At 54.3% G+C, this 26257-nt stretch overlaps 1 protein-coding gene across 9 annotated transcripts in view; it reads left to right on the top strand.

Annotated features, from left to right (window-relative positions):
• Nucleotides 1-26257, top strand: part of MARK2 (microtubule affinity regulating kinase 2) — a 104729-nt gene that overhangs the window by 62980 nt on the left and 15492 nt on the right. For all 9 annotated transcript variants that reach the window (XM_045023329.1, XM_045023330.1, XM_045023332.1 and 6 more), the window contains exons 2-9: nt 12390-12569; nt 16921-16974; nt 23373-23421; nt 23928-23993; nt 24118-24188; nt 24630-24686; nt 24932-25168; nt 25655-25774. In XM_045023329.1, the coding sequence (XP_044879264.1) occupies nt 12435-12569; nt 16921-16974; nt 23373-23421; nt 23928-23993; nt 24118-24188; nt 24630-24686; nt 24932-25168; nt 25655-25774 (789 nt within the window). In that variant the 5' untranslated portion in view covers nt 12390-12434. The remainder of the gene's footprint in view (nt 1-12389; nt 12570-16920; nt 16975-23372; nt 23422-23927; nt 23994-24117; nt 24189-24629; nt 24687-24931; nt 25169-25654; nt 25775-26257) is intronic.

Raw genomic sequence — 26257 nt, 5'->3', positions numbered from 1 at the left:
GAACAAAGGGACAGTCCTTGCCCCAAAGAGCTTCCAGTCTGAGCAGAAGAGGAAAGGCGACAAGGGGATACAGAGAGGCTGATGGGGGAGTACAAGGAAACAGTGAGACGGTATTTTTTAGCCAGCTAGTGATCGGTAACTACTAAGGGTCACAACATACAGTGGATGGAGCTTATGGAACCTATGAATCCCCTCTGCCTTCCAAAGGCACTTTGTCCATGCTTCCCACAAATACTAAGCTTTAACCTGACTTTTTGTGGAGAATTCTTTATGGGCACACGGACTATTGAGCTTATGGCCCTTTGTGGCAGTCATATCTCACTTCTATTTCTGAGAGGTGTCCAGTGAAGGAAGTGGGATTAGCTATTCCATAGGGACTGGTCTCCCATCAAATGAGGATCCAGCCCAGTGCTGGAGAGCCTGTATTGCTAGTGGTGCCACCTTTCAAATAAGGCCTAAAACTGAGGTGCTGACCACAAACATCTGCAATCTGTATTGCAAGGAGTTTGGGTGGTAATCCCAGTATCCTGGCCAAGCCCCAGTTTGGGTTATTTTAATCGGACTCTCTAGCCGATGTCTAATTGTAACTCAATATCTTTTTGTCCAAAACTGCTTAGTGATAAACAGCTACCATTCACCATTCCAGAGGTGGCTGCATTTCAGTGGTGTGTTTTTTGTTTGTTTGTTTTGCGGGGGACTCCTTGGAGTGAAAAGGTATTGTTGAAATCTAAGATATTATTGCTAGCAGCTGTCTACTGGGCCACCTGCTAGAAGAGCAAATACCAGAGTACCAAGGCACAGGAATTGGGAATTGCCAGACTGGATCAGACCCAAGATCTATCTAGCCCATTATCCTGTCTAACAGTGGCCAACACCAGCTGCTTCAGAGGAAGGTGTAAGAAATCCACCATGGGGAGATGTGGGATAATCTTTCCCCACATATATATGGCTCAGATTGGCCTCTAATAGATCAACCGAGATCAGCTCAAAAGCCCTGAAGCATGAGGTTCAATATCACTCCCCAAATTTTTATCATTAGTTATGACGACTTCTGTTTCCTCTCTCTTCTGTGATTGTTTCCATAGCTTAACATGCTCTGCAAATATTAGCACATACATCCTGCAGGATCTGGGCTGCTCCTTGGCATGTGGCATTCAGGGGATCTGTCACTAATCAGTGCCGTGACTGAGTGTGAGGACTTTCCTGATGAGCATCCTCTAGCTAGGTGACCCCAGTGAACCTCTCACAGAAGGCTGCTACAGGCAGCCTGATTGGCTAATGGAATCTACATACATCCCTATGAAGAGGGAAGGGGATCTCAAAGAGATGGGCAGCTCCTCTGCGATCTTTGAAAATAATCATCCCTAGCTCTTCTATAGTGCTTTTCATCAGTAGATCTCAAAGCGCTTTACAAAGGATATCAGGGTCATTACTGACAGATGGGGAAACTGAGGGATAGGAAGGGGCAGTGACTTGCCCCAGAATCGCCCAGCAGGCCAGCAGCTAAGCCAGGAATAGACCTCCCGAGTCCTAGTCCAGTGCTCTATCCATTAGGTCACACTGCCTCCCACAACTTCTTCCTCATGGAACTACAAAAGCAGCAAAGCTGTTGATAGTTCAAGCCCTCCTCAGCAGCTGCAACAGGTTACTGTTTGGTGACTGTTTGCCCCATGGAAAATGAACCAGGCCCTTGATCCTTATGGGAGGAGATTCCATGTCCCAGAAGGCCCAGGAGAACTGGCCCTGTTGCTGACCCCTCTGTAGAGGGGATAGAAGAGGCCCTTTTAGAATCAGGGCAGAGGGGCCTCCTACCTACAAGGAAATCAAATAGACCAGCACTCATTTCACTGTAAAGCATAAGCTTGCTGAAATGGGAGCTTTTCCACAGCCAGTAGTTTAATTAGATGTGTCTGGAGTTGCAACAGGAGCTTGGTGTGTTTCTTAGAGTGCAGCACAGGGTCAGCTGGAAGGTAAAATGGAGACTCGGGGAAGGAGCACTGCTGGGAGCCTGTTTGAAGAAGTAAATGGTGCTGGCCTCCTGCAGAGAGACCTGGGGGCCAGGGAGAGTCATAGCCAGAATGTTAAGCTGTTCTTGGCAAACAGCTTCCCAGCAAGCTCCCAGAAGAGCAGCTTAGATTTAGACTGTTTGCAGACAGGGGCTGATCCGGGGATCAGTAACAGCACTCGAGCAACTCCAAACCCAGCATGGCTCCTTACCCAGCCACGTTACTCCAGGTATGAAACACCTTGGCTCTGGTGTCCTGTCAGATAGGAGGAGACTTGTGAGGCACAGACATCCCAGCAAAGAGAACGTGAATTCAGCTACTGCCCAGAATTGGGAGCACATAGACTGGGTTTGGAGGCAGGAGTGAGGTGGTTCTCTCCTTGTTACAATCTGACCCAGCGCAGGAAATGATCCCATACGCCAGAGGGGAAGGGTTATACAGTGGACAGGGGAATCTTGCTGTGGTTGGGGTGCAGTTCTCAAGGCTGCAGCAGGCAGGAGAATCTCTTGCTTGTCACAGGCCCCAGTTTAAACACAGAGCTGTTTTGCTTTTGAACATGTAATGCCGACAGATCAAACCTCCTGCTCAGACCTAGGGGCCTGCTGGGTGGATTATTTTTGCTGTGCCTTGTATTAAACTGGTCTCCCCTTCCCATTAGCTTCCCACGCTAAAGGCTGTGATGAACGCATGGAGGCTTAGAGAACGCCCTTGCAGAGCAGAGGGTAGGCAAGCAAGGAGCACAGTACCTGTTTTTCCTAAAATGCCAGCTTCATGGAATAGCTAGAACAAGCTGCCTCTGCGGAGTCCTCTGCTAGGCGTGGGTTCATGGCATGCTTTGCTGTTAGTTTGTCACACGGGGCTCCGATGCCAAGGACTCCTGCGCCTGGCCTGACCTTGGGAAGCTGGAATCTGCACGGAGTGGGGGAAGACTGAGCCTTCTGTTTGTTGAATTTGAAGATGGAAAAGATGTAGCTCTTGCTTCTGCCACGATTCCCATTTATCCTGGAGAATAGGACTATCCTGGGTTACAGTAGCAAATGCTGAAAAGGGAAAGGTTTTGGAACAGAGATGAACCTTCTCATGCTTCAGGGCATAAGCTAACCTCTAACCATTGGGGACTTTTCCAGGGGCCAGGTCTTCCCCTAACACCTACTATTAGCTTCTTGCGCCATTGGCTGAAGCGTCCAACAGAGCTTGGTATCAGGCCTGGGTCTGATCCCGGCTGACATCTCTTTGGCTTCGTTTCCCTTTGGTGCCGAGTATCTGAACTCACTGGCTTTGGGGAACTGTTTGTCTGTATCTGAGCGCTCATAGACTGGAGTTGGAACATGTCTTATAAATATATCCAAAGGCCACTCCCTATGCATCACACCCAGGCATGCTCAGCTCAAGCAAGAGGATATGGGCTCCATGCAGGAACTTTTATTGAAAGCAACGACTCAGACAGATCCTCCAGGTGAACATCTGTGCCCTAAGCTATGCAGGAGGTCAGACTGGATGATCACAGTGGTGCATTAAGGCCTGAAAATCTCTGAATCTGTAGGAAGAGAAGAGACTCTCTTCCTTGATTTTTTTGAGATTGGCAGACAGTCTTTTCCCCATGCTTGGCATAGCCCTATTGTGCTAGGCATTGTACAGATAGCCATGATGGTTTCTGTCCCGAAGAGCATGTGTCCTGAAGACAAGCCAAAGAGTTGAGGGAAAGGGATGTAGCATATAAGCAAAGTGATCCATGGTAGCAGATGTCATGTCAAGATGAGGGGTGTTTGTCTGTGAGTGCTAGAGGAGAACTAATAAGGACAATGAAGGGTGACTGAGGCTAGCAGGGAAGAGCCAGTGAGGCAGTAGGGATGCTTTCATTGTATTTTAAATTCTGGATGCTCATCGTCATTCCTCAGGCCGCTTTAACTCTGTGCCAACCTCTGAGGTGTAATGCAGCAGCTGTTGTAACGGTTCCCAGCAGTGCTGTACAACAGCTTCACAATGGGGAAGAAGGGACACTGTTCCCAGCAAACTGCAGGGGAGTTCAGGAGACTCAACACCCCTATCCCCATAGAAAGTGGCATGCGATCTTCCACAATTGGCAGCCTGATCTGCTCACAATCTTAGGCCTTTTTGGGAAGACAGTGTCTCAGGCAGGGCTTTGTCCCTGAATGCTGTGCTGATGCCTTGTGCCGAGTCCTGAGATGAGGAAAGTCACCCACAGCCCCCTGCAGCCTTCCATCCAAATAACTGGCCTGGCCTGGCCAAGCTTTAGACCCTGCAGCCTGTGCCGGTGATGGTTGTGCACCCGCTGTCCATGCCTAGTGAAAGCACATCCACGCCTGGCGCAGAGGGGTTAAGGTTCTCTCTGGCTTTCCCTCTGCTTGGCATTCCCCCTCCCTCCTTCCCTGTCAGGGCATGAATTATAGATGAGCAATGCAGCAGCTCCTTGGTGCCCTTAGCATAGTGGCTCACCTGCCGAGGCGGAGCCTGGAGAGCCAAGGCCCACAATGTCCTTGAAGAGCCAGACCCGAGCAGTGCGGGAAGCCAGAGGGAAGGGTGTGTGTGCTGTCTAAACAAATGTTCTCAGCCTATATTTTCACACCATGGAGCCAGCATCCCTGGGTCGAATGGGGGCACGGAGCAGTACCTGGCTTCCAAACCCCTTGGGGCAAAGGGGATCCTCATTTCCATCTGTATCTTACCTCCCCTGATTTGGGTGCCCCTGTAGACAAACAGCTGCATTTCTGCTCTCTCCAAGACCTTTGAGCATTTGGGGGCTTGTGTCCTAGTCTGACCCTGCTGCCCTGAGCTTGGTGTTGCTGGCTAGTTATGTGTTCGGCTGAGGAAAACGTCCCCAGTAGATGCAGAGCTGAAACAAGCCTGATTGCCCTTGGGTACCATTTGGAGGAGGCCTAATGTGATTATTTGTTTAAGTCCAGAAGCAACTCTGTACTCAAAGCAAACTTCACTTCAGTTGATTCTTCTGGACTTGAGAAGAATCTCACTCCCCTCCTCCCCAGTCTGGGGTAGGAACAATAGTCTAGTGGGCAGGGGTCTGGGCTGAAGCTCAGGGCAGCTGGGTTCCATTCTTGGTTCAGCCACAGACTCCCCGTATTTCTTTGTATTACTGTAGTGGCCAAAGAGCTCCTGTCGCAGACCTGGACTCCCATTGTACTAGGTGCTGTACAAACACACAACAAAAAGATGGTCCCTGCACCAAAGAGTTAAGGTGCCTTGTTGCCTCAGTTTCCCCCCACAGGTAAAATGGGGGTAGCCCTTCCCTATCCCACCAGAGGAGTGAGTCCATAAATGATTGCGAGGCACTCACATACTACAGAGACACGGGCCTCAATGATGAAATTAAAGTAATTGCTCCTTCTTATGCTGAGGGCAGATCTACACTATGGGGGAAAATCGATATAAGATACGCAACTTCAGCTACGTGAATAACGTAGCTGAAGTCGAAGTATCTGATATCGAATTACTTACCGTCCTCACGGCGCGGGATCGACGTCCGCGGCTCCCCATGTCGACTCCGCTACCGCCGTTCACATTGGTGGAGTTACGGAGTCGACATGAGCGCGTTCGGGGATCGATATATCGCGTCTAGATGAGACGCGATATATCGATCCAGAGAAATCGATTGCTACCCGCCGATACGGCGGGTAGTGAAGAGGTACCCTGAGTCTGAAAGCTGTGTGGGGCAGGGACTGTCTCTGTTCTTTCTCTGTACACACGTAGCACAGTGAGATCCTGTCCATGACTGGGGCTCCTAGGCATGCCTGCAATACCAATAACAATTGAGAGAGTGTGTAGAGGTTACTCCTGCTGGCTATGGTCCTCCTCCCCCCCAGTGAGGCAGCTCTGTGGGTGGGCCTTTGGGCCCGCTTGTTAGTGCTGAGGACTTCAGATCGTATTGCCAAACCCTTTGGGCTTGCAGTGCTTCTTCCAAGCGTCTCAACAAGCTGTGCTCTCCGCCCCCCCCCCCCGCGAGCAGGATCCGTTCCCTGCCACGGAGGTGTCTGGAGCAGCCTCCATCTGCACCTCAGGTGAGGGAAGGTTGGAGGGAACTCTGCAGCTGATGGGCCCTGTGTCTGTCTGCAAACCTTTGCCTGGCTAATTAAACAGCAGCTGCTTCCTGGGTTAGATGAGTTCTGTGTTTCTTGCAGGAGCCTGATCTTGGGGATGGCTGGGGATTGCTGCTAGCAATAGTGCTTGTTCGCGATCTGCTCCATGGGGTTGGACCAGCTGGAGGAACACCCTTAGCTCTGCTGATTGAGGGGATTCCGGGAGGGTTTTGCACTGGGCTCATGGCTAGCAATCCTACAGGGAGCACAATTAAAGCATATTGTGGCAGCATCAGCTCCAGCGTATTGCCCACATACCCCCTCCCTTCCCTGCCAGGCTTCTCTGTGCTGCTCCAGGCAGAGGCTTCTCCTACCATTGCCCTTTCTCCAGCAGATGCCAGTCTGACAATTCAGGCACTGCAGTGCCTTCTTCCCCTTCCCAAAATCCCAGTGGCCGCTAGAAGAGTGAATTCTTGATGATTGTGTTTCAGTAGGACCTACAGACAACACCCTTGCCTGTCCCAACTAGGATGCAAGATCAAGCCATGTCAATGGGAATATGCAGTTGCCAGCAGGTTCCCCTAAGACAGGAGCTTATAACAACATAGATCTGTCTAAGGCACTTACCTGGACCCCATCATCATAGGATCCAAGTGCCTCCCAATACCTTTGCTGGGCAGGCCAGTGCTTTTCTCTCATTTTACAGATGGGGAATTGGGGCACAAAGCCCATAGGTAGTGTTCAAAAGTGCTTATGTCCCTTTTCAAAATGGTCTCAGGAACACTGGCTCCTAAATCTCATGGACTTCCAGTGAGACTTAGGGCTTATCTGCACTGTGCCGGAGGGTGTGAATCGCAGAGCGCACCCCAGCGTCTCATGCTAACTGCCCTGTGTGGACACTGCTGACGTGAATGAAAAGGTATCTAGTTCACGGTAACGTCGTCCTATCCGAAAGAGGACAACGTTAACACGAACAGGATACCTTTTAATTCGCACCACCTGCATCCACGTAGGGCAGTTACTGTGAGACGCTCTGGTGTGTTCTGCGATTCACACCCTGTAGCCCGCACTGTGGTGCAGAGTAGACACATGTTAGGCTCCTACCTCCGCCAGTCACTTTTGAAAATGGGACTTTGGATAAAAATATTCACAAGCACTTAAGGCCTTTTCTATACACCATTTGAAATGGTTTAACTACCCCACTCTCATTAGAGCTGACCAGCCCAGCTGGTGGAGGTGATGGAATCACGAGGCCTGGTGGGTCAGGTGGATCAGAAGATCGCCAGTGTGGTTCCCTTTGTGACTGCTTTGCACTTCGGGAGGCAAGATGGCCCAGTGGATAGGGCACTGGCATAGGACTTGAGACCTGGGTTCAGTTCCCTGCTCTGCCACAGGCTTCCTGGGTGACCTTTGGGCAGGTCACTCTGTCTCTCTGTGCCTTGGTTCCCCATCTGTACAGTGGAGATAACAGCATTGCCCTTCCTCACAGGAGGGTTGGGAGGGAAATGCGTTAGATTGTGAGGCACCTGATACTGCGGTGATGGAGGCCATATAAATACATTACATAGAGACAGTTATAGCACTATAAAGGTGCTTTATACAAGTGCAGCTGTTTCCATCCAGAAAGAGAAATAAGCTACACTGGTATAAAGGCACCTTTATATCAATATAACTGCATCCACACCAGGGCTTGTACTGGTGGAATTATATTGGTAATCACACGCACCCCTGACACTGTTATATCAGCACAAAACCTGTGTGTAGAATAGGCCTTGGACTCAGGCACTTAAGGGCCACTTTGAAAACAGGACTTCAGGTGCTTCTGAAAACTTCACTCTACGTGACTTGCCCAGGGTCATACTGGGAGTCTGTGACAGAGCAGGAACTTGAACCTGGGTCTCCTGAGGCCAGAATTACACTAGGGGCTGCTGCTGGCACAGCTCTGTTGGTCAGGGGTGTGAAGTGAAAGCCCCAGCCATAGAGCTGTGCTGGCGAATAGGGCTTAACCAGAACTGTTTCACGGGTGGGAGGGGGACTGGAATAAGCTAGATAGACTGATGAAAGTGCAACTCTGTTGGTATAAGCTGGGTATGCACAAGGCGTGCTTTGCTGGCTACAGCTCTAAACACTGAGACATCCCTTGATAGAAACTGCCTCTACTGAACTGACCCTTCAGAATCATGGTGACTGGATTCACAGCCTTATTCAGACTTTCTCAAAATGTGGCCTGAAACTCCTCCACCTCAGGCCAGGAATCCTGAATCACAGTGGCCCCCAGAATTTGCATTACAGCAATGCTTCAGCACCTGCACAAATACAACAGAGTCAACACAGCTTTTGTAAAGGAAAATCATGCCTCACCAATCTATTAGAATTCGTAGAGGGGATCAACGAGCACGTGGACATGGGTGATCCAGTGGATATAGTGTACTTGGACTTTCAGAAAGCCTTTGACAAGGTCTGTCACCAAAACTCTTCAGCAAAGTAAACAGTCATGGGATAGGAGGGAAGGACCTCTCCTGGATCAGTAATTGGTTAAAAGACAGGAAACCAAGGGTAGGAATAAATGGTCAATTTTCACAATGGAGAGAGATAAATAGCCGTGTCCCCCAGAGATCTGTACTGGGATCAGTCCTATTCAACATTTTCATAAATGATCTGGAAAAAGGGGTAAACAGTGAGGTGGCAAAATATGCAGATGATACAAAATTACTCAAGATAGTTAAGTCTAAAGCAGACTGCAAAGAGTTATAAAGGGATCTCAGGAAACTGACTGGGCAACAAAATGGCAGATGAAATTCAGTGTTGATAAATGCAAAGTAATACACATTGGAAAACATCCCAACTATACATACAGAGTGATGGGGTCTAAATTAGCTGTTACCACTCAAGAGAGATCTTGGAGTCATGGATAGTTCTCTGAAAACATCTGCTCCGTGTGCAGCAGCAATCAAAAAAGCTAACAGAATGTTAAGAACCATTAGGAAAGGAATGCCGCTATATAAATCCATGGTACGCCCACACCTTGAATACTGTGTGCAGCTCTGGTCGGCCCATCTTAAAAAAGATGTATAAGAATTGGAAAAGGTAGAAAGAAAGGCAAAAATGATTGTGGGGATGAAACAGATTCAGTTTGAGGAAAGATTAAAAAGACTGGTACTGTTCAGCTTGGAAAAGAGACAGCTAAAGGGGAATATGATAAAATCATGACTGGTGTGGAGAAAGTAAATAAGGAAGTGTTATTTACCCCTTCCCATAACACAAGAATCAGGGGTCACCACATGAAATTAATGGGCAACAAATTAACAAACAAACAAAAGGAAGTACTTCTTCACACAATGCACAGTCCATCAGTGGAACTCATTACCAGGGGATGTTGTGAAGGCCAAAACATTAACAGGGTTCAAAAAATAATTAGGTAAGTTCATGCAGGACAGGTCCATCGATCGCTATTCGCCAAGATGGTCGGGGATGCAACCTCACACACTGGGTGTCCTAAGCATCTACCTACCAGAAGCTGGAAGTGGACAACAGGGGATGGATCAGTCGATGATTCCCCTGTTCTGTTCATTCCCTCTGAAGCACCTGGCATTGGCCACTGTTGGAAGACAGGATACTGGGCTAGGTGGGCCATTGGTATGACCCAGTATGGCCATTCTTATGTTTTCTTATGTTAAGTTCAACGCAGTCCAGGCAGTCCCTGCCCCAGAGAGCTCACTATCGGAATAGACAAAGGATGGAGGGGAACTGAGGCACAGAGCAGATGGGAGTAGTACATCAGAGCCAGGAATAGAAAACCTAGTGTCTTCAATTTCCATCCAGTTCCCCATAGCTGCTATAACCCAGCCATGTTTCTGATTCTGTGTGAGCGTATTGGGGCTTGGGGAGGTCATGTCTGAACTCATAGCAGTGCATGTGCCTAATCCTCCGTGAGGCTGGTTTCTAGTGAAGGGGGAGAGAGGCTGGTACTGTGTGGCCTGCAATTCCAGTGTCAGGGAAATATTTGGCTTCTGGACGCCTTTACTGGAAGACACTTCATTGTATAACCCCAAAACATGCTCATCGCTCTGGGAAGTGCTAGCCAGGCTGCCTGGGTCTGAGCTGGTAGCTCCCTGACTGTGTCAGAAAGAGCCTGTGGAAGTGTCAGGCTTTGCCACACCCCTCCTGAGTTGCCTAGCAGGGATCCTATTGCCACGAATGTGGAGAGGAAATGATCTCTCAGGGGGGCCCAGTAATTGATTTACAGAGAGCAAGGGCAGCCGTGCCAGGCACTGCACCTGCCTGACCTCCAAAGGGTTAAGTTAACTTTTGGCACAGGCGGGCCTTTAACTTTAGCTTTCTTGGCAGCTTCCTCTGATCTCTTCCTCCTTTGTACTTATGTTACATGTGTGCCTGGCTGGACACCCGCAGTAAGGGAACAGGTGTGGCTGTTGGCTTGGGGCGTGGATGGGAGCAGTGCTGGACTTGAACCTCTTCTCACATTCATCTCCCCAGCTCTGCCTTTTCTGTTTTCCCTGGAAACACGTAGGGTGCAATTTAATGATTCCTGTGTCTAGATTGTGCAGGGTGGGAGTCAGAGCCAGAGATGAAACCCAGGCCCTCGTCATTAGAGTGGAGAACTGGGAGTCAGGACTCCTGGGTTCTATACTCAGCTCTGGGAGGGAAGCGGGGCTGACTGGGTTAGAGCAAGGAGAGCTGGAAGTCCAGACTCCTGGGTTCTGTTCCTAGCTCAGTCGCTGTCCTGCTGTGCGACCTTGGGCAAATCACTTGACCCTTTTCTGCCTCAGTTCCCCTTTGTAAAGAGGAGAGAACGTTCATACCAACTCTGAGACAGGTGCTGGAGCTGAAATTTCACACACCATGCTGGTATTGCACAGATGTATTTGTCTCTCAGTATCCCCAACCTGCAAAATGGAAATCCCCGGGGTGGGGGGGCGGTTCTGAGGCTTAATGGAGGTAGAAGCTATTACTGGATCATTTGTCTAGGGGGTGGTCGCAGAATCCATCCCACCGAGATACGCACTTGATATCTTTAGCCACTGATCTGTGGTGAGTCTTACATGTGCTGGGTTAAGCTGTCCCCTCCCCTGGTGTCAGGAAGGAAGAGAGCCCACTGCGGGCTGGGTTTGTTTTTCCTTCCTGGGTAGAGTGTTACCCAGGAATCCACACTCAGCATTGTGCATTACTGGTATGGGGCTGGGGCCAGGATCCCCAGCGTAAAGAGTTTGCGGCGATGCAGAGCTCTTAAAGCTGGAAGGGCCTGTTAGATTAACTGGTCTGACCTCCTGTATAACATAGACGAGAGAATCCCTCCCACTTCGCCCAGGACTGAGCCCTCCTCAGATGATAAAGCAGTATGAGTGATGGGACTCTGCTTCCCTCATTAGGAGGTGGAGTACTGCACTTGGGGGCTTGCAGGGTTGTTCTATGGAGGGGTGTCCCTGCCCCATCTGTGTCCCATGACTGCAGGAGAACGCTGCTTTTTCCATCCGGCTCCTGCTCCTCCACAAAGCAGCGTGAAATGCTTTCTAGCAAGGGGCTACATAGAGGGCAGCAGTGGGGCTACTGCTTACACCAGCCCCAGCCAAATCCTAGGTGGGCTCTAGTGGCAATGAAATCTGTTGATTTCCTCTCGGGCAAGTGTGGGCTGGACTTGCGCTCCAGGCATGTTGAGGCTACTGCCAGCCAACCAGACTGAATGGTGTGTTTGCTGTGGTCTGTGTGTGTGCAGGTGGGTGAGGGGTTGGTAGCATGTTGTTCCTCATGATTCCTGGTGACCTTGCATTTGGGCTTGGCTTTCACCCCCTCCTATGCTGAATCCCTTAGTGCATCCCTTTTAAAAGGGCTTGAATGAATTTGGGGCCACTTCCTAGTTAACACATGGTGAGGCAAGGGTCTTCCCATCTCATGCTTCAGGGCACTGCCTGGTTCCCAGTAGAGATCAGGAAGGGAGCCCCCTGCCAATGCATCAGGGCACAGCGTGACATGTGCATGGAGTGGAGACGAGGCCAGTGGAATTGGGGTTCAGACCCAGTGAGGCTGGGCAGTGGTGGCTGACCCCCACCCCTGCAGTGAAGAAGGGGCTGGGCAATGCTTGCTGGAGCATAGGCAGGTCCCAAAAAGGTTTAACCCATCTCCCGAGGGCTGAGGGCTCTATCCTGCCAGTCAGGGTGAGAAGCTGAATACCAGAGTGGGCCCTGCAGAGCATGCTGGGGTGGGGACACTGAGCCTCAGTTCGGCACTGAGGCTGAGCACAAGGGGATGGTGGGGAGAAGGGCAGGACCCTCTGGTGCCTTTCCCCAGCCTAAGTTGTGTGTGTTTGTCTCCACAGCCGGCACTGGGCCACACAGAGTCCAAAGCCAGCAGCAAGTCCAACATGCTGCGGGGCCGCAACTCTGCCACCTCCACCGATGAGCAGCCGCACATTGGGAACTACCGCTTGCTCAAGACCATCGGCAAGGGCAACTTCGCCAAGGTCAAGTTGGCGCGCCACGTCCTGACGGGGAAAGAGGTGAGACTGCCGGGCAGGGAGGAGGGGGAGCAGCACCTAAATGGAAAGGGTGTGAGGCCAAGCCCGTAGGCTGGGGTGCAGGATAGAGGCCAGGGCAGATGTTCCCAGGCCAGGGTGGCGTTGCCGGGGGATGGGGCTCGATGGGGAGGGGTGTGTGCTTTGCGACAATGGAGTGTCCACGTGACAATCTCTCTAAGGCTTGGTCCCCTCTGCTGACTATTTTGTTGTGACCCCAGGCCTAGTGGCTAGAGCCAAGGGGAATCTCAGCATCTGACCTTGCTACTGTGTGACCCTGGGCAAGTCCCTTCCATCTCTGCTTCCATTTCCTTCTTTGTCAAAGCCCTCGGGGCCTTTCTCCAGGGTCTGATGTGCTGCCGCGCAGAGTCTGCGCCACATCTGGGGGGGCGGGGGGGTTGCCCTCTCTGACAAATGGGCAAGCTGAACCACCAGGGGAGGCAGAACCCGGGTCTCCTGACTCACTGGTATGTCTACACTGCAGTTAAAAACCCGCAGCTGGCCCATGCAGGGCTCAGGCTAAGGGACTGTTTAACTGCAGGGTAGACGTTCAGACTCAGGCTGTAGTCTGGGCTCTCTGTGGGATGGGAGGATCCCAGAGGTCAGAGCCCGAACATCTACACTGCATTTAATCAGCTCATTAGCCCAAGCTAAGTCAGCTGGCACAGGCCAGCCAAGGGTGGCTAACTGCAGTGTAGACATACCCTCTCAGCCCTGCACTTGAATCGCCATGTTGTGCTCCCTCCTGCTTGGAGCGCTTTGCAAGCCTGTGAGGCCTCCAACCCGGAACAAGCGTGTGCGCTCGGAAATGCCAAGTACCGATGGTTGCCAGGCACCCAGCCCAGGCTCCCACTCCCCGGAGCAGATGGCAACAGATGCACCCCAGCACGTGGATCTGCTGCAGCCGCTTGGGCTGTTACAGAGGCAGCCCTGAATCCTAGCCAGGGGCCAGGCAGGCTTATCCTACTGCCTTAAAGCCTTGTGTGCATGTGCTAGAATCCTGCTCTGCTCCGAAGGGCTGCAGGTGGGTGGAAGAACCCAGCCTTGTGTCTGCCTGGCTTTCCCATCCCCCCCGCTCCAGGACAGGCACTGCAGGCTGGGTGGGGGGGTGACTAAGCCTGGCTGCTCCTGCAGCATTCCCCCTACCCCACCCCCTGGCACTGCTCAAGGGGCTGTCCAGCCTCGGGAAGGGCCTTGGGGGCAGAGTGGGGCGAACAAACTAGGGATTGATCTTGGCCCCTTAGAGGCTGGGGCCCCGCCCCTGTGAGCAGCTCAGCCAGGCAGCGCTCCACACCAGGAGTCAAGGCAGGTGCCATTGTTTCCTCTTCTTTGGGGGAGGGGTGTGGGTGTTCGTTCATGGGGCACACATGTACTTTTCACAGGAACAGAGCAGGCCCCGTCCCACCATGTTTTTCCCAGGATAGGGAGCAAACAGAACCCAGTAGCTCATGGGTGGTTCTGCTTCCGTCCTGCCCCTCATACAGCAGCTCTGCTTGGCTGTCCCTCTTCCGGATGGTGGCTAGGGGAAAGGGCAGCCAGTCAGATGGGGGCATTTTCCTCTTCAGACTCCCAGGAGGGTGCAAAATACTAGAGAAGTGGTGATCAGCTGGAGTCAGTTTCCCATGGGCTCAGAGGCAGGGGCAGGGCGTTGGGTGAGCGTCCTTTCCCCACCCCCTAGCTCTGTAGGCTGTAAATAAGCCTTGGTGGCAGTGTGGAAATACCGGTTTGTTCACAGGGCCCTGCTGTTTGCACAGGCTGAAGAAGCCAGTTATCTCCAGCCTGAAGCCTGCGCCTGTTTCCCAACAGCTCTTGTAGCAGTTGTCGCTGCTGAGGCTGCACTTGGAGGGCATCTGTGTTTGCAGCCTGCCCCTGCCTATGCTGCAGCCCAGAGCACTGGGTTTGGCGCTCAGTTAACACCAGCCTAGCTTACCTGCCCCCTCCAGCTACCAGAGTAGGGTCTGTGTGAGGGGCACTAAGGGGCTCCCACTGGGTGGTGGTGGTGAATAGTTCCTGGAGGGGGGACTGCCGAAAGAGGAGGGGTTTTCTCATTCCGATTGATGGGCCCAAGTGGAAGCCAGGAAGGCGTGGGTCTGAGAGTGCGTTCATGGCAACTCCTCCGCCTCTGAAGAGGCGCCCCCTCCCCCCACACACACTTCAGCACATGCTGCCTCCCAGCATTAACCCCTGTCCAGACAGGTGGGAGGGATTGACCCCGGTGAGCACTGCAGTCAGTACTGTGAGACCTAGCTGGGTTCCCCCTTGTGAGCCACATCCATCCCTGGGAGTCAGCGCAGGATCGTCCCCAGTGCCTTGTCTGTGTCCTGACCCACGGGGCTCCCGCTACGTCCCCTGGGAGAGTTTCTCAGCCCAACAGATCTGGCTCCCAGCAGGTTTTAGCCTCTTCTTTGGTCTGTTTTAACCTCCTCACATCCAGCCCATCATTTGACCCTCTCTCCCTTTGCCATAATGCCCTTCAACACCCGTGATCAAACAACTGCTGCCCCCATCCAGCCCTGGCTTAGCCTGTTGGCTGTCCACCTGACCCCTCCAGCCCTTTGTGTCTCCACTGAACTCTGGCCTCAGGGAAGAGTTAAAGGGGCCTGGCAGGGCTGTGGTGCTGCTAGGCTAGCTGGGTTTTTACAGCTGCACTGAGGCTCTGCTATTGTGTGTGTCCCTGGCTCTGAGGGGAGTGGGGAGAGGAGGCAGCAAGCCGCTATTCCTCCCTGCCTTGCACGCAGCAGAGGGTTTAGGATCCAAGGGAGGATGAAGTGTTGGGGTAGGTTTGCTGACTGAGCCGCTGGAGGAAAAGGGGGATCGCATTACCCTGGGGGTCCTGGTTGACTGAAGTGGTAGCTGGCTGTCCCTTCCCTGGATCGTAGCTCAGTGGGGCTCAGGGAGCTATAGCTCCCTTTTGGGAGACTTGTATTTTCCTGACCCGCTGGCTTGCAGTGGGGCTGCTGTAGTCAGTGGCTTGCACAGGCCAGCTCGCAGCCAGTGGTGTGTTTGCTGTAAAGACTTTAGAAGCCATAGGGCAGGGTTCAGCAACCTTTCAGAAGTGCTGTGCCGAGTCTTCATTTATCACTCTGATTTAAGGTTTCACATGCCAGTCATACATTTTAATGTTTTTAGAAGGTCTCTTTCTATAAGTCTATAATATACAACTAAACTATTGTGGTATATAAAGTAAATAAGGTTTTTAAAATGTTTAAGAAACTTAATTTAAAATTAAATTAAAATGCAGAGCCCCCTGGATCGGTGGCCAGGACCCGGGCAGTGTGAGTGCCACTGAAAATCAGCTCACGTGCCGCCTTCGGCACACATGCCATAGGTTGCCTACCCCTGCCATAGGGCTTAGTGCCCGTGAGAAAGGGTTTAAACAACATCTGTCCTCTGCCAAGGCCCAGTGGACTCCAGATTAGCATCATGACCGAGGGTGATACCTGCTGAAACTCTTCCATGTGTCTTGCCTTTCCTGGTCCTATTGAGTCTTGGGGAAGGGGGGTGGGAGGGTTTTCTGTCTCAGTGCTTATGTATGCACCAGGTTGCCTTAGACTGATCTAGCTTCAGCCATTTCTAAATGGATCTAAGGCTCCACACAGGGGATGAGTGCAAGTTAGGGAGTGTGTATGTGGACAAAGTCTTGGCAGGAGTGACAGGTGGGGCAACAAGGGACTGTCAAGCAGTGAGAGCCAAGCTTGGGTACCTGAGGGAAGGTGGAAATACCTTCCCCACCATCCTCACTGAGTGCCATCTCCCTGTTGTGGGTTACTGGGCCAAGCCAGCTAATCCTAGCCCAGCTCTGGCCTCTCTGGAGCGCTCTGCCGCATGCTGCTCGCGGAACCTGCAGCTGTGCTACTTCTCTGCCACCTGTGAGATTAGCCAGCAGGTCTGGGCTCTTCATTTGGTTCTCTCAAAAGGCTCCAAGTTGAACACAGTTCGCTGCAGGTTCCCTGCCCGACTCCAGGAACCTGCCAAGTGTTTCAGTGTGACAGTCACTGCTTCGCACCCGATTGGCTCAAGTCCTCAAGCCAGGATGAAGAGCGGCCCCCACAGTCGGCCTGACGCACACTGGCCTACAATCTGAGTTTTCTCAAGGCTGTAAATTGCCCGCTGGCCTGCTGCCATCCTTGTGCTGGGCCCGCTAGGGAGCTCGGCGGAACAGAGACGCATTGTCGTTAACTGGGGCGGCAGAGGCAGCAGCGAGCAGCCAGCCTGAGGGTTGTCGGGGCCTCCATCCTGTTTTGCACCTCCCTAGGATTCTCCCCTGGGTATGTTCTGCTCCAGCTTGTCCAACACTACGGGAGAGATAACTGGGCTCCTCTCTCTCCCCATCCAGGTGGCTGTGAAAATCATTGACAAGACGCAGCTCAACTCGTCAAGCCTGCAGAAGGTAAGGGCCCTGCTTCTGCTGTGTTCAGACTGTGGGCATAGCACCCTGACAGCAGGAGGTGCTCTAAGTACTGCCTCCCCCCTAGCTCCCCCTTCACTGTCATGGTGATGCTCTGAATTAAACAGAGTAAAATCTCTGCCCAGCTGCTCGTGCTGTGTTCTGAGCCCTGCACTGTCCAACCACCTGCCTGCATGGGGGATTGGGAGCGTGCGGGGGTCCCTGAGACAGCAAAACCAAGTTCCAGGGGTTCCGTTTGCCAGCATAACTGGCAAGGTGTGTTGTACTTCTGCTCTAACTATTGGACTTGGGAGCTAGGGCTCGTGGGTTCTGTCCCCAGCTCTGGGAAGGGAGTGAGGTCTAGTGGGTTACAGGGCGGTGGCTGGGAGCCAGGACTCCTGGGTTTTACTCCCAGCTCCGACCTTCTCTGCCTAAGTAGAATGGGAGAGACTACATGTTGCCTACCTTCATGAAGTACTGGCTGAGTGACACTGCAGAGCTGTGTCCCATGAGATCAAAGCTAAGCAATGGGGCGCCCAGTGCTCCATCCTGCTGAGGGCTGGAGTCAGCCTTGCCATGGCACCAGGGGGTCATGATGTGTCATTAATGGGGTTCCTAGAGTGGTGTGGGGGGGGGTGAATGTCCATGGGCACAGAATGTCCCGCCTCGGGAGCTTGACCCCCATCCCCCTTCAAAGGACTACAGCTCTGCTTGTGGGAAGTGAGTGGAGCAGGGAGCCCATGCCAGCTGATCCCTTCAGTGTACTCTGGGGGGTGACTACTCCTCTTGCCCGCTCAGCAGATAACCCCCAGCTCCTGCAGGAGTCGGGCTCCGATGGTCGAGGCTGTCACCAATCCTCCGCCCACATGGGTCACCAGAAGGCCATGCAGGAGGTGCAGCACTCTGTGCCCAGACTGCTCCATGTTCTGTTTGACTCAGAGCCTGACACTAGCAGCCCTGCATGGCTTGGCAGCTGCTAATGCAGCCTTGTCAACAGAGCCTGAGCAAAGCGGCTGAGCTGGCAGCCGCTGCAGCTTTCAGGGCATGTGAACACCCAGGGAGGGACTGGCACGGGGCCTGGACCATGAGGCCTCTTCTATCCCATTTCCCCCCATGTCAGGATGCGTCTCCTGGAGCCACCTTGCCTCAATGGCCCCCACTGCCTGCTGGTGTGTCCTTCCCCACCAAGATGTAGGTCTCCCTTATCTTCATCAGGCCTTCATTCCACTTCCCAGCACCACCTCTGGTTATACCAAGCCCCTTGCCACGGGCTGGGTCCCGCTGGAGTGGAGGATGGGCCCTGTTGCCAGAGGGATGCCAGCCCTAGGTACAGCGGAGGCTTCCCCCAGCCAGGCTTGAATAAAGGGAGTTGGGAGACGTGTGCTCAGGAGCTTTCCAGCCAGCCCCCAGCCTCCCCGCTTGTGAGACCAGGCATGTGGCCCAGGTGAGCTGTGTGCTGCCCCATAATGCACCTGGCTAGCTGTGGAGGAGTGATCCCTGCCATCTCCTGCCCCTATGAACGTTGGTCCCCGGATTCTCCAGCTCAAGGCATAAGCATGTGGCGCCTTCCCCCAGGAAGCCAGAGCACCCTGCAGAGGAATCCCTTCCCCCCGCCCCATTCTAAAGCCAGCCATAGCAACTGTCGCATCCCTGGCAACCAGCACAGAGCTGCGCCCACCTCCAGAATCAGCCTCTCCAGCTCGTAGGCTCTGGGCTCTGCTTTGGGCACATCCTGGGAGGGGGTGTCTAGTGGGTGAGGGTGAGCTCAGCCCTGGGCCTTCTGCATGGGTGCCAGCGCTTCGTTTAACCCCTCCCTGCCCAGTGTGTTTCCAAGTCACAAGGCAGTTTGGTGCACTGGGCCTGGCCTCAGCCCTGTTGGGGTGGAGCTGAGGCTGGAGGGGATGCTGGAGATCTCTTTCCTGGGGGTTTCTCACCAGCCCAGCTGCTCACTGCCTTATTGTTTACTATGGTGTCCTGTAGCGGACTGTGGTAGATCAGAGCCCTACTGCACCAGGCACCGTACAAACTCATGATGGACACAGTCCCTGCCCCAGAGAGGTTACAGTCTAAGCACAAAGCCTCATGCCTGACCCTGGGGAGCAGCTGTGTGTTGAGCAGTGGCTTATGGGATGTGCAGAGGGGAGCTCTCCTATTGGAAGGGCACTGTGGCATAGTGGGTAACGCGTCAGGTTTCTGGTGCAGTATCAGGGCAGGCACCTGTGGCTCTGGTGCCCTGACTGCTTTTCTTTGGAGCTCTGAAGAGAGACGTGCCTTGTCCTGCTGGAACGCTCTGTCCAGGCTTGTGAGCCAGCACAGAAGGGATGCCCTCGCTGACTAGTCCCGATGAGGGTTGCACCACTGCATCCACTTAGAGTCTCCGAAGTGGCTGGTGGAGGCATCCCTGTGGCCATGAGTGGAGAGCGGAGCTGATCCCCTCCTGTTTCTCTCGGCGCTGTTTGGCCCAAGCTATCCCTAACTCCTTGGCTGTACCCCAGCCCCAGATGGAGGTGGGGATGACAGATGGTTGCTGGAGGAAAAGCCTTTTGCTGTAAAGCCTCAGTAGAGCCCCTTCCAAGAGCAGGACGTTGGGGAATAATGCCTACAAAGAGGCTTGCTGCTGTCTTAGACTGCAGCTCAGTGGGTGACCAAGATCTAGTGAGCACTGGCTCACCTCTGGCCCAGGTTAGCTGGGAGCAAGCACGGCTCTTTGGGGAGCGGGGAGCAGTGTGTTCTAGCTCACCGGTGTCCCAGGCTAGCCGGGAGCCACGCAGATCTCTGGGAGCAGCGTGTTCTAGCTCACCGGTGTCCCGGGCTAGCCGGGAGCCAGTGCAGATCTCTGGGAGCAGCGTGTTCTTAGCTCAGTGGTGTCCCGGGCTAGCCGGGAGCCACGCAGATCTCTGGGAGCAGTGTGTTCTAGCTCACCGGTGTCCCGGGCTAGCCAGGAGCCACGCAGATCTCTGGGAGCAGCGTGTTCTAGCTCACCGGTGTCCTGGGCTAGCCACGCAGATCTCTGGGAGCAGTGTGTTCTTAGCTCAGTGGTGTCCCGGGCTAGCCGGGAGCCGGCGCCGATCTCTGGGAGCAGCGTGTTCTAGCTCACCAGTGTCCCAGGCTAGTCAGGAGCCAGCACAGATCTCTGGGAGCAGCAGATCTCAGTGGACCATCCAGGAAGTTGTTGAGGATTCTTCAGGACAAGGGGGGAAGATACATGTTACAGCATCCTGGCTGGGCAGGAACCCAAAGTAGACAGCTCCTCGGTTTCACACCTGGCCATACTCACACCAGTGTGGGGCATTTGTGGATCAAGTGAATCGAAGGGCACCCGGCTAGGAGCTAACAGTCCGGCAGCTGGAGTGACTGGCTCTGTGCAAGCAGCTGTGGCGTCTGAACATCTGGCTGCCAGTTTTCAGTTTAGCTCAGTCTCCAGATGTTTGTTGGGGAGGTATTTATAGCTCTCTCCCATATACGGTCATTAGGGAGCCCATAGACCATTTAATTGCTGTGGTTTTGGGACATGGGGAAGGGGGTGGGATGCGTCTGCGCTGCCAGCTGCGGGAGGGAAGGTTCTCCTGGAAATCACTGTCACGTTCCCTCCAGTCACCAAAGGGAAACTGTGATGCAGAAAACGGCCTAGGATGGGGCCTCACTTTGTGCCCAGGCCCCAAAGCACCTGCCCACTGCAGCAAGTAAATTTACCTGGGTAAATGCTGCCAGGCTTGTGCCCAGGAGCAGGGTAGCACTCAGCATGGCATCCCAAAAGCCTTGGGGTTCTTCCCTGGCAGGAAGGTATCCCCCTCCCCCCCCGCATGGGGATACTGAGGTACAGACACCAAATTCATCTATCCCCTGCTCTCTCCTTTAGCTTCCACTTCCTTTCCAGAGCATGAAGCTGATCACAGGCACCCTGACTGCTCCAATGGCCAGAGCACAGTCCCTGCAGCAGCTCTCATGGCCCCACGGCCAGTGTGCCTGGAGCCCTGCCCTGGGCTCTCCTTGCCGATGTCAGAGGCACCTGCGCCGTGTTCTCCTGCCCCATGTAGGACCATGTGCTGGGAGGCAGTTCCCCTGTTCGGGAGGGTTTGTAGCTGGCAGCAGGCCCCCTGAGGAAGGGGCGAGGGTGCCTGCTTTTCCATGGCCTGCAAGTGGACCACGTCCACCCAGCCGTGTCACGCAGGAAGTTGAGCCAAAGGGCTGAGAATCCAGAGACTGACCTCGAATTAGCCCAACTCACAGATCCTCCTGGAAAGGAAAAGCTTCCCCGTTACTTCCCCACACACAGGGAGGCTGAGCGAGCAGGGGCATGGACGATGCCGAGTGGGCGTCCCTGCAAGCCAAGACGTGAAGGGAAGGAACGGAGGAGAAAGCTCTGGGTTGTCTGTGGCTCGTTGCCTTGGTAACAAGGCAAGTGTTAGTCAGATACTTGGCATCGTTACCCGAGAGATAGCTGGGAGAACAGCACTGGGGCCCATGTGTGGACAAGGGCTCAGCCCCCGGGCAGAGCTGTGGGGGGATAGCTAAGTGGAGAAGGGGGGTGGAGGAAGCTGTGTGTGGAAGGGGGGAGACAGCCCCACATCCCAACCACTCCTGCTCTCCTGCTAGGCTGGGCACTCAGCCCAAGCATACCCCATAGGCTGGCAGCATCTAAAGCATGGCCCCCTCCGAAGCCTGACAGATATCCAGGCAAATCCCAGACCCCGGGGGGCCTTGCAGCCTGGCCTCAGCTTTGGGCCCATCCCAGTGCTTCCTCTGTGGCCCCACCCACCTGGTCAGGACTCAGGCAGATGCCAGCATGGCAATACTTCCCCTGTGGGTTGTGCAAGGCAAGGGGGCAACTCCAGCCCCTTCCCTCCAAGGGATATCTGCCGTGGGGCTCCCAGACAGACACAGCTCCTCAAGCCCCACCCCACCCTCAGCAAAAAGCAGCAATGCCCTGGCTCAAGACAGGTTACAGAAGAGCCAACCCCTCAAACCCACACCTGCTCCCACCCTCAGCCCCCAGAGCACTGCCCAACCAGTTTCCCCTTGAGCGCTTGATGGTACACAGAGCAACAGCTCATCGTGACCTGTTGCTCACCCACAGAGCCAGATGCTTCAGGGAGCCAGTGCTGACATGCAGGGGCATCACTCACAAAGGCCCTGTCTACTCTGCACCGCGCTTCCCATCACAAGAGAGATCAGGCCCCAAAATCCTGTGCTGGCAGCTGACACACTCCACACCAAAGGTGGCTGCATTTCATCAGCATTGCCCTGGGGCAGCTCTGGGCTCCTCTGTGGCAGAAGGTGCTGGATGAAGTGGCATCCCCTGAGACGACTCCATTTCCAGTCCAAGCTCAATCTCCTGGTGGTTAATTGCTTGTGCTGGGTTCTCTCTTTATCTTTTATGGGGGGGAGACACGTTGCAGACACCTGCCCATGACCAGCTGCCTGAAGGTGAGAGAGTTAGTGTACCTCTGCTCTGCGTGGCAGGAGGTAATGTGAACCCTGCCGCTCTGAATTAAGCAGCTGAGACCCTCCTGTGTCACACTGACTTTGAGGCAGGGTGGCCTAGTGGCTACAGCGCTAACCTACAACTAAACTTCTGTGTTCTAGTCCCAGCTCTGCTGTGACCTCTGTGCCTCAGTTTCCACATATGTAAAATAGGGATAGTGATACCGACCATCTTTGTAAAGCGCTTTGAGCTCTGCGGCTGGGCAGCACTATAGGAGAGCCAGGGATGATTAGCATAATTGTGTGAGGTGCTCTGGTGTCTCTCCTGTTGTGGGGGCGTCCACGTAGCCCAGCCAAGGTGGCAGGCGGCTCAGTCTCGGTGCCCGATTACCCCGGCTGGTTACACACAAGCGGATTGCTTTGTTAATGAATGGATTACAGTAACAAGATCTGTAATCTGGGGAGGGGGGGGGGGATTCTGACCTGACCTCAGGGGAGGGGTAACGCGCTCCCACTTAACAGAATTGCTGTGTTGTCCAAACACACGCGCTAAGCCGCTCAGCAGCCCTGCTAGGGGGCATTGTCCCTCTGCTTCCCGTTTCCAAGGTAGCTTTCAGACCCTTCTGCAGTGCAGCAGCCTCCTCTAGGAGCTGAAACCTGAGACTGGGGAGGGGAAGCAGGACTCCTGGGTTCCAGTCCGCGCTCTGCCTTTGTGGCCTTGGGCAAGTCAGTTTTGCCTCCTATGACAGTGCTGTGAGATCCTCAGCTATTGACAGGCAGGTGGGCCTGGGGGTGGGTGGGGGGGGGGTGGCTATTTGGGCTGTCCACCCCACTCCAGCCTGATCGCAAGGGTGCTGGCTCTGTGCAGTGACCCCCTAGAGTAGGGGTCTGGGCCTTTGGGATGTGCTGGCCTCGTACTGTTGGGCCCCCTTGCTGTTTAACCCCAGCTGCGTGCTCTTGTCTCTGCTTTATTCCAGCTCTTCCGGGAAGTGCGAATAATGAAGGTTTTGAATCATCCCAACATAGGTGAGACTGTGCACACAGCTTGTCCCAGTCCCCCGCTCGCTCGTCCTGGGAGAGGGATGGGCTGGGACGCCCAGGGGCAAGCTCCCACCCACCCCAGTGGGGAAGGCAGGCTCTAGCTGGTGAGGGTGAAATGCCCCAGACAGCTTCTACCCTCAGGGCTGGAGAGCCACATGCCCAAACCTTGGTGAGCTGGATTTCATGCTCTTTGCAGTTGTGGCAGTTCTGGGCTGCAGTTCGCGGGGACCTGGAGAGCTCCCAGCGCTGATCCAGGCACAACAGCTAATGCCAGCACTGGATGCCCAAGTGGGCACAACTCCAGATAATGTGAGTGGGTTGGTGCCTGCACCAGATTTGGCCCCAAGAGCCTCCTACCATCACCAGTAGGGGGAGCATCAGCCCAATGATGCAGCCGGCCTGCCACAACCCCTGGCTCGGGCCAGCACTGGCAGGGCTCAGAGCCCGGAGCTACGCAGGACACCCACTTCCCCCTGTTTTGTGTCTTGCAGTTAAATTATTTGAAGTCATAGAGACGGAGAAGACGCTGTACCTCGTCATGGAGTACGCCAGCGGGGGTAGGTGCCTGCTGGGCTCGGGGGGGGCACCCATAACACCCTCCTGCCCTCAGCCAGAGCGAAGGCTTCTGGGGGCCTCAGGCCCGCACCCTTCTCCGTGTAACAGCTCTGTCACTCCCTGCAGGTGAGGTGTTCGACTACTTAGTAGCCCATGGAAGAATGAAAGAGAAAGAAGCCAGGGCAAAATTTCGACAGGTTAGTTCTGCTCCCGGTGACACGGGGCCCTGACCCCTGGTGCAGGGGTGCTGGGCATTGTGTGGGCATTAGCACACCAGCCTCTGAGCTAAATGCCACCTGAGACAGTGACCCTGCCATCCCCAGCTAAGCCCAAGGCTGCCGAGGGAGTGTCCGACCAAAGGCGGGTTTAGCCTTGTGAAGCCCTGGGATACAGCAGGAAATGTTGGCGGCTGTGTATGTAGAGGGCACTCTCCTCTGTCTGCAGTGGTGCCAGTGTGCTCAGATACCATGAGGGTGGATACCTGAGGTAGGGGAGCTGGGCTCAGCTGACCTTTTGTGCCGTACAGTGAGGCTGAGGGGGATATTGGTGGATTGTGAAGCGTGATTGTTGCCCATGCGGGGAAAGGGATGCAATGTCGTGAAGACCCCCCCGCATCTTGATCTTCTCTTCCCTTCCAGATAGTGTCTGCTGTGCAGTACTGTCACCAGAAGTTCATTGTACATAGAGACTTGAAGGTAAGAGACACTCTCATCAGGGCGTGGTTCTGCCAGAGCCCCTGTTCAGATCTGCTCCCTGCTCCTCAAGGTGCCGATCCCACTACATTGATCTCTTCCCCTCAACTGGCATGGGATTCGCACTCAGTTTTGCCAATGCCTTTCCATCCCAACTCTCAGCCCCATTGGCTGTCCTCTCTCCCTACCCTGGGAGGGATGCTCAGGCAGCAGTGACCCCCCCCTGCCATGTTGCTCGTACCCTGCAGGCCGAGAATCTGCTGCTCGATGCCGACATGAACATTAAAATCGCCGACTTTGGCTTCAGCAATGAGTTCACGTTCGGGAACAAGCTGGACACGTTCTGTGGGAGCCCTCCCTATGCTGCGCCCGAGCTCTTCCAGGGCAAAAAGTACGATGGCCCCGAGGTGGACGTTTGGAGCCTGGGTGTCATCCTGTACACCTTGGTCAGCGGCTCGTTGCCCTTCGATGGGCAGAACCTCAAGGTGAGTGGGCACGGCACCCCCACCTCTGCCACCAGCGGTTCCCCCATTCAGCCCCTGGCACCTTTCACCCTGATGTGCACTGAGGGAGCACTGGACGTGCTGGGAGCCTGCATACCCACCATGTGCACCCCGAGTAGGGGTGGGAGCAAGGACTCCTGGTTCCTTTCCTAGATCTACCAAGGGAGTGGGTAGAGCAGGGGGCTGGGATTCCTGGGTTCTGTTCTGGTAGGGGCGAAGTGTCTGGTGGCTAGAGCGGGGGGCTCGGAGCCAGGAGTCCTGGATTCTGTTCTTGGTTCCATGACTTGTCTGACCCTGGTAAGTTGTTGGGTTTTTCCCCCCATCTGCCTAATGAGGATAATCACATCCCGCACCTCTCCTTGCATAACAGAGTTGGGGTTTGTGTGTGGGGACGTAATCTGTGTGTGCTCGCATGTCTCCGTGCACCCACCCTCTGGGCTCTCCTGCTGACCCTTCCTTTCCCCCCAGGAACTGCGGGAGCGGGTCTTGCGGGGCAAGTACCGGATCCCCTTCTACATGTCCACGGACTGTGAGAACCTGCTGAAGAAATTCCTCATTCTCAACCCTAGCAAGAGAGGCACTTTAGAGGTGATTGGAGGGCAGGGGGGTCCTGCCAGCGCATCCCAGCAGAGTCTTTTGTGTGCTACAGCTGGCTGTTCCCACGGCGCTAGTTGGAGTGTTCCCAGACTAGGCCCAGGCCCAGAGGGTCTGGCTTGGTACCGGAGCTGGGAGCTGTTGTGTGCCCTCAGCGCTGTGGGTCCCCGCTGTGGAGAGGGTGGGAGGGACTGGTACAAGGAGGGAGTTCCTGCTGCCAGACCCACCCCACCCCCTTCTGGAACAGGACACTCTGATCTCTCTGCAGTGCCCCTTCCCCAGCCTGGAGCTAGCACAGGGGCAAAGGCCCTTCCGAAGGCTGCACTCGGGAGCCACTGCCCTGGTGGCTCCAAGGGGAGCCTCTGTCGTTCCGGGGAGGGCTCCAGGCAGCCCACTGAGGCAGAATGGGGTGGGGGCAATGCTCAGACATGGCCTAGGAGTCTGCCTGCCTCCCTCAGTGCTCATCCCCTCTGCAAC

Source organism: Mauremys mutica, chromosome 7 (assembly GCF_020497125.1).
Source record: "Mauremys mutica isolate MM-2020 ecotype Southern chromosome 7, ASM2049712v1, whole genome shotgun sequence".
In the NCBI taxonomy this organism is placed as follows: Eukaryota; Metazoa; Chordata; order Testudines; family Geoemydidae; genus Mauremys; species Mauremys mutica.
The sequence above is the reverse complement of the archived record's forward strand: the minus strand, read 5'-3'. Positions and strand labels throughout refer to the sequence as shown.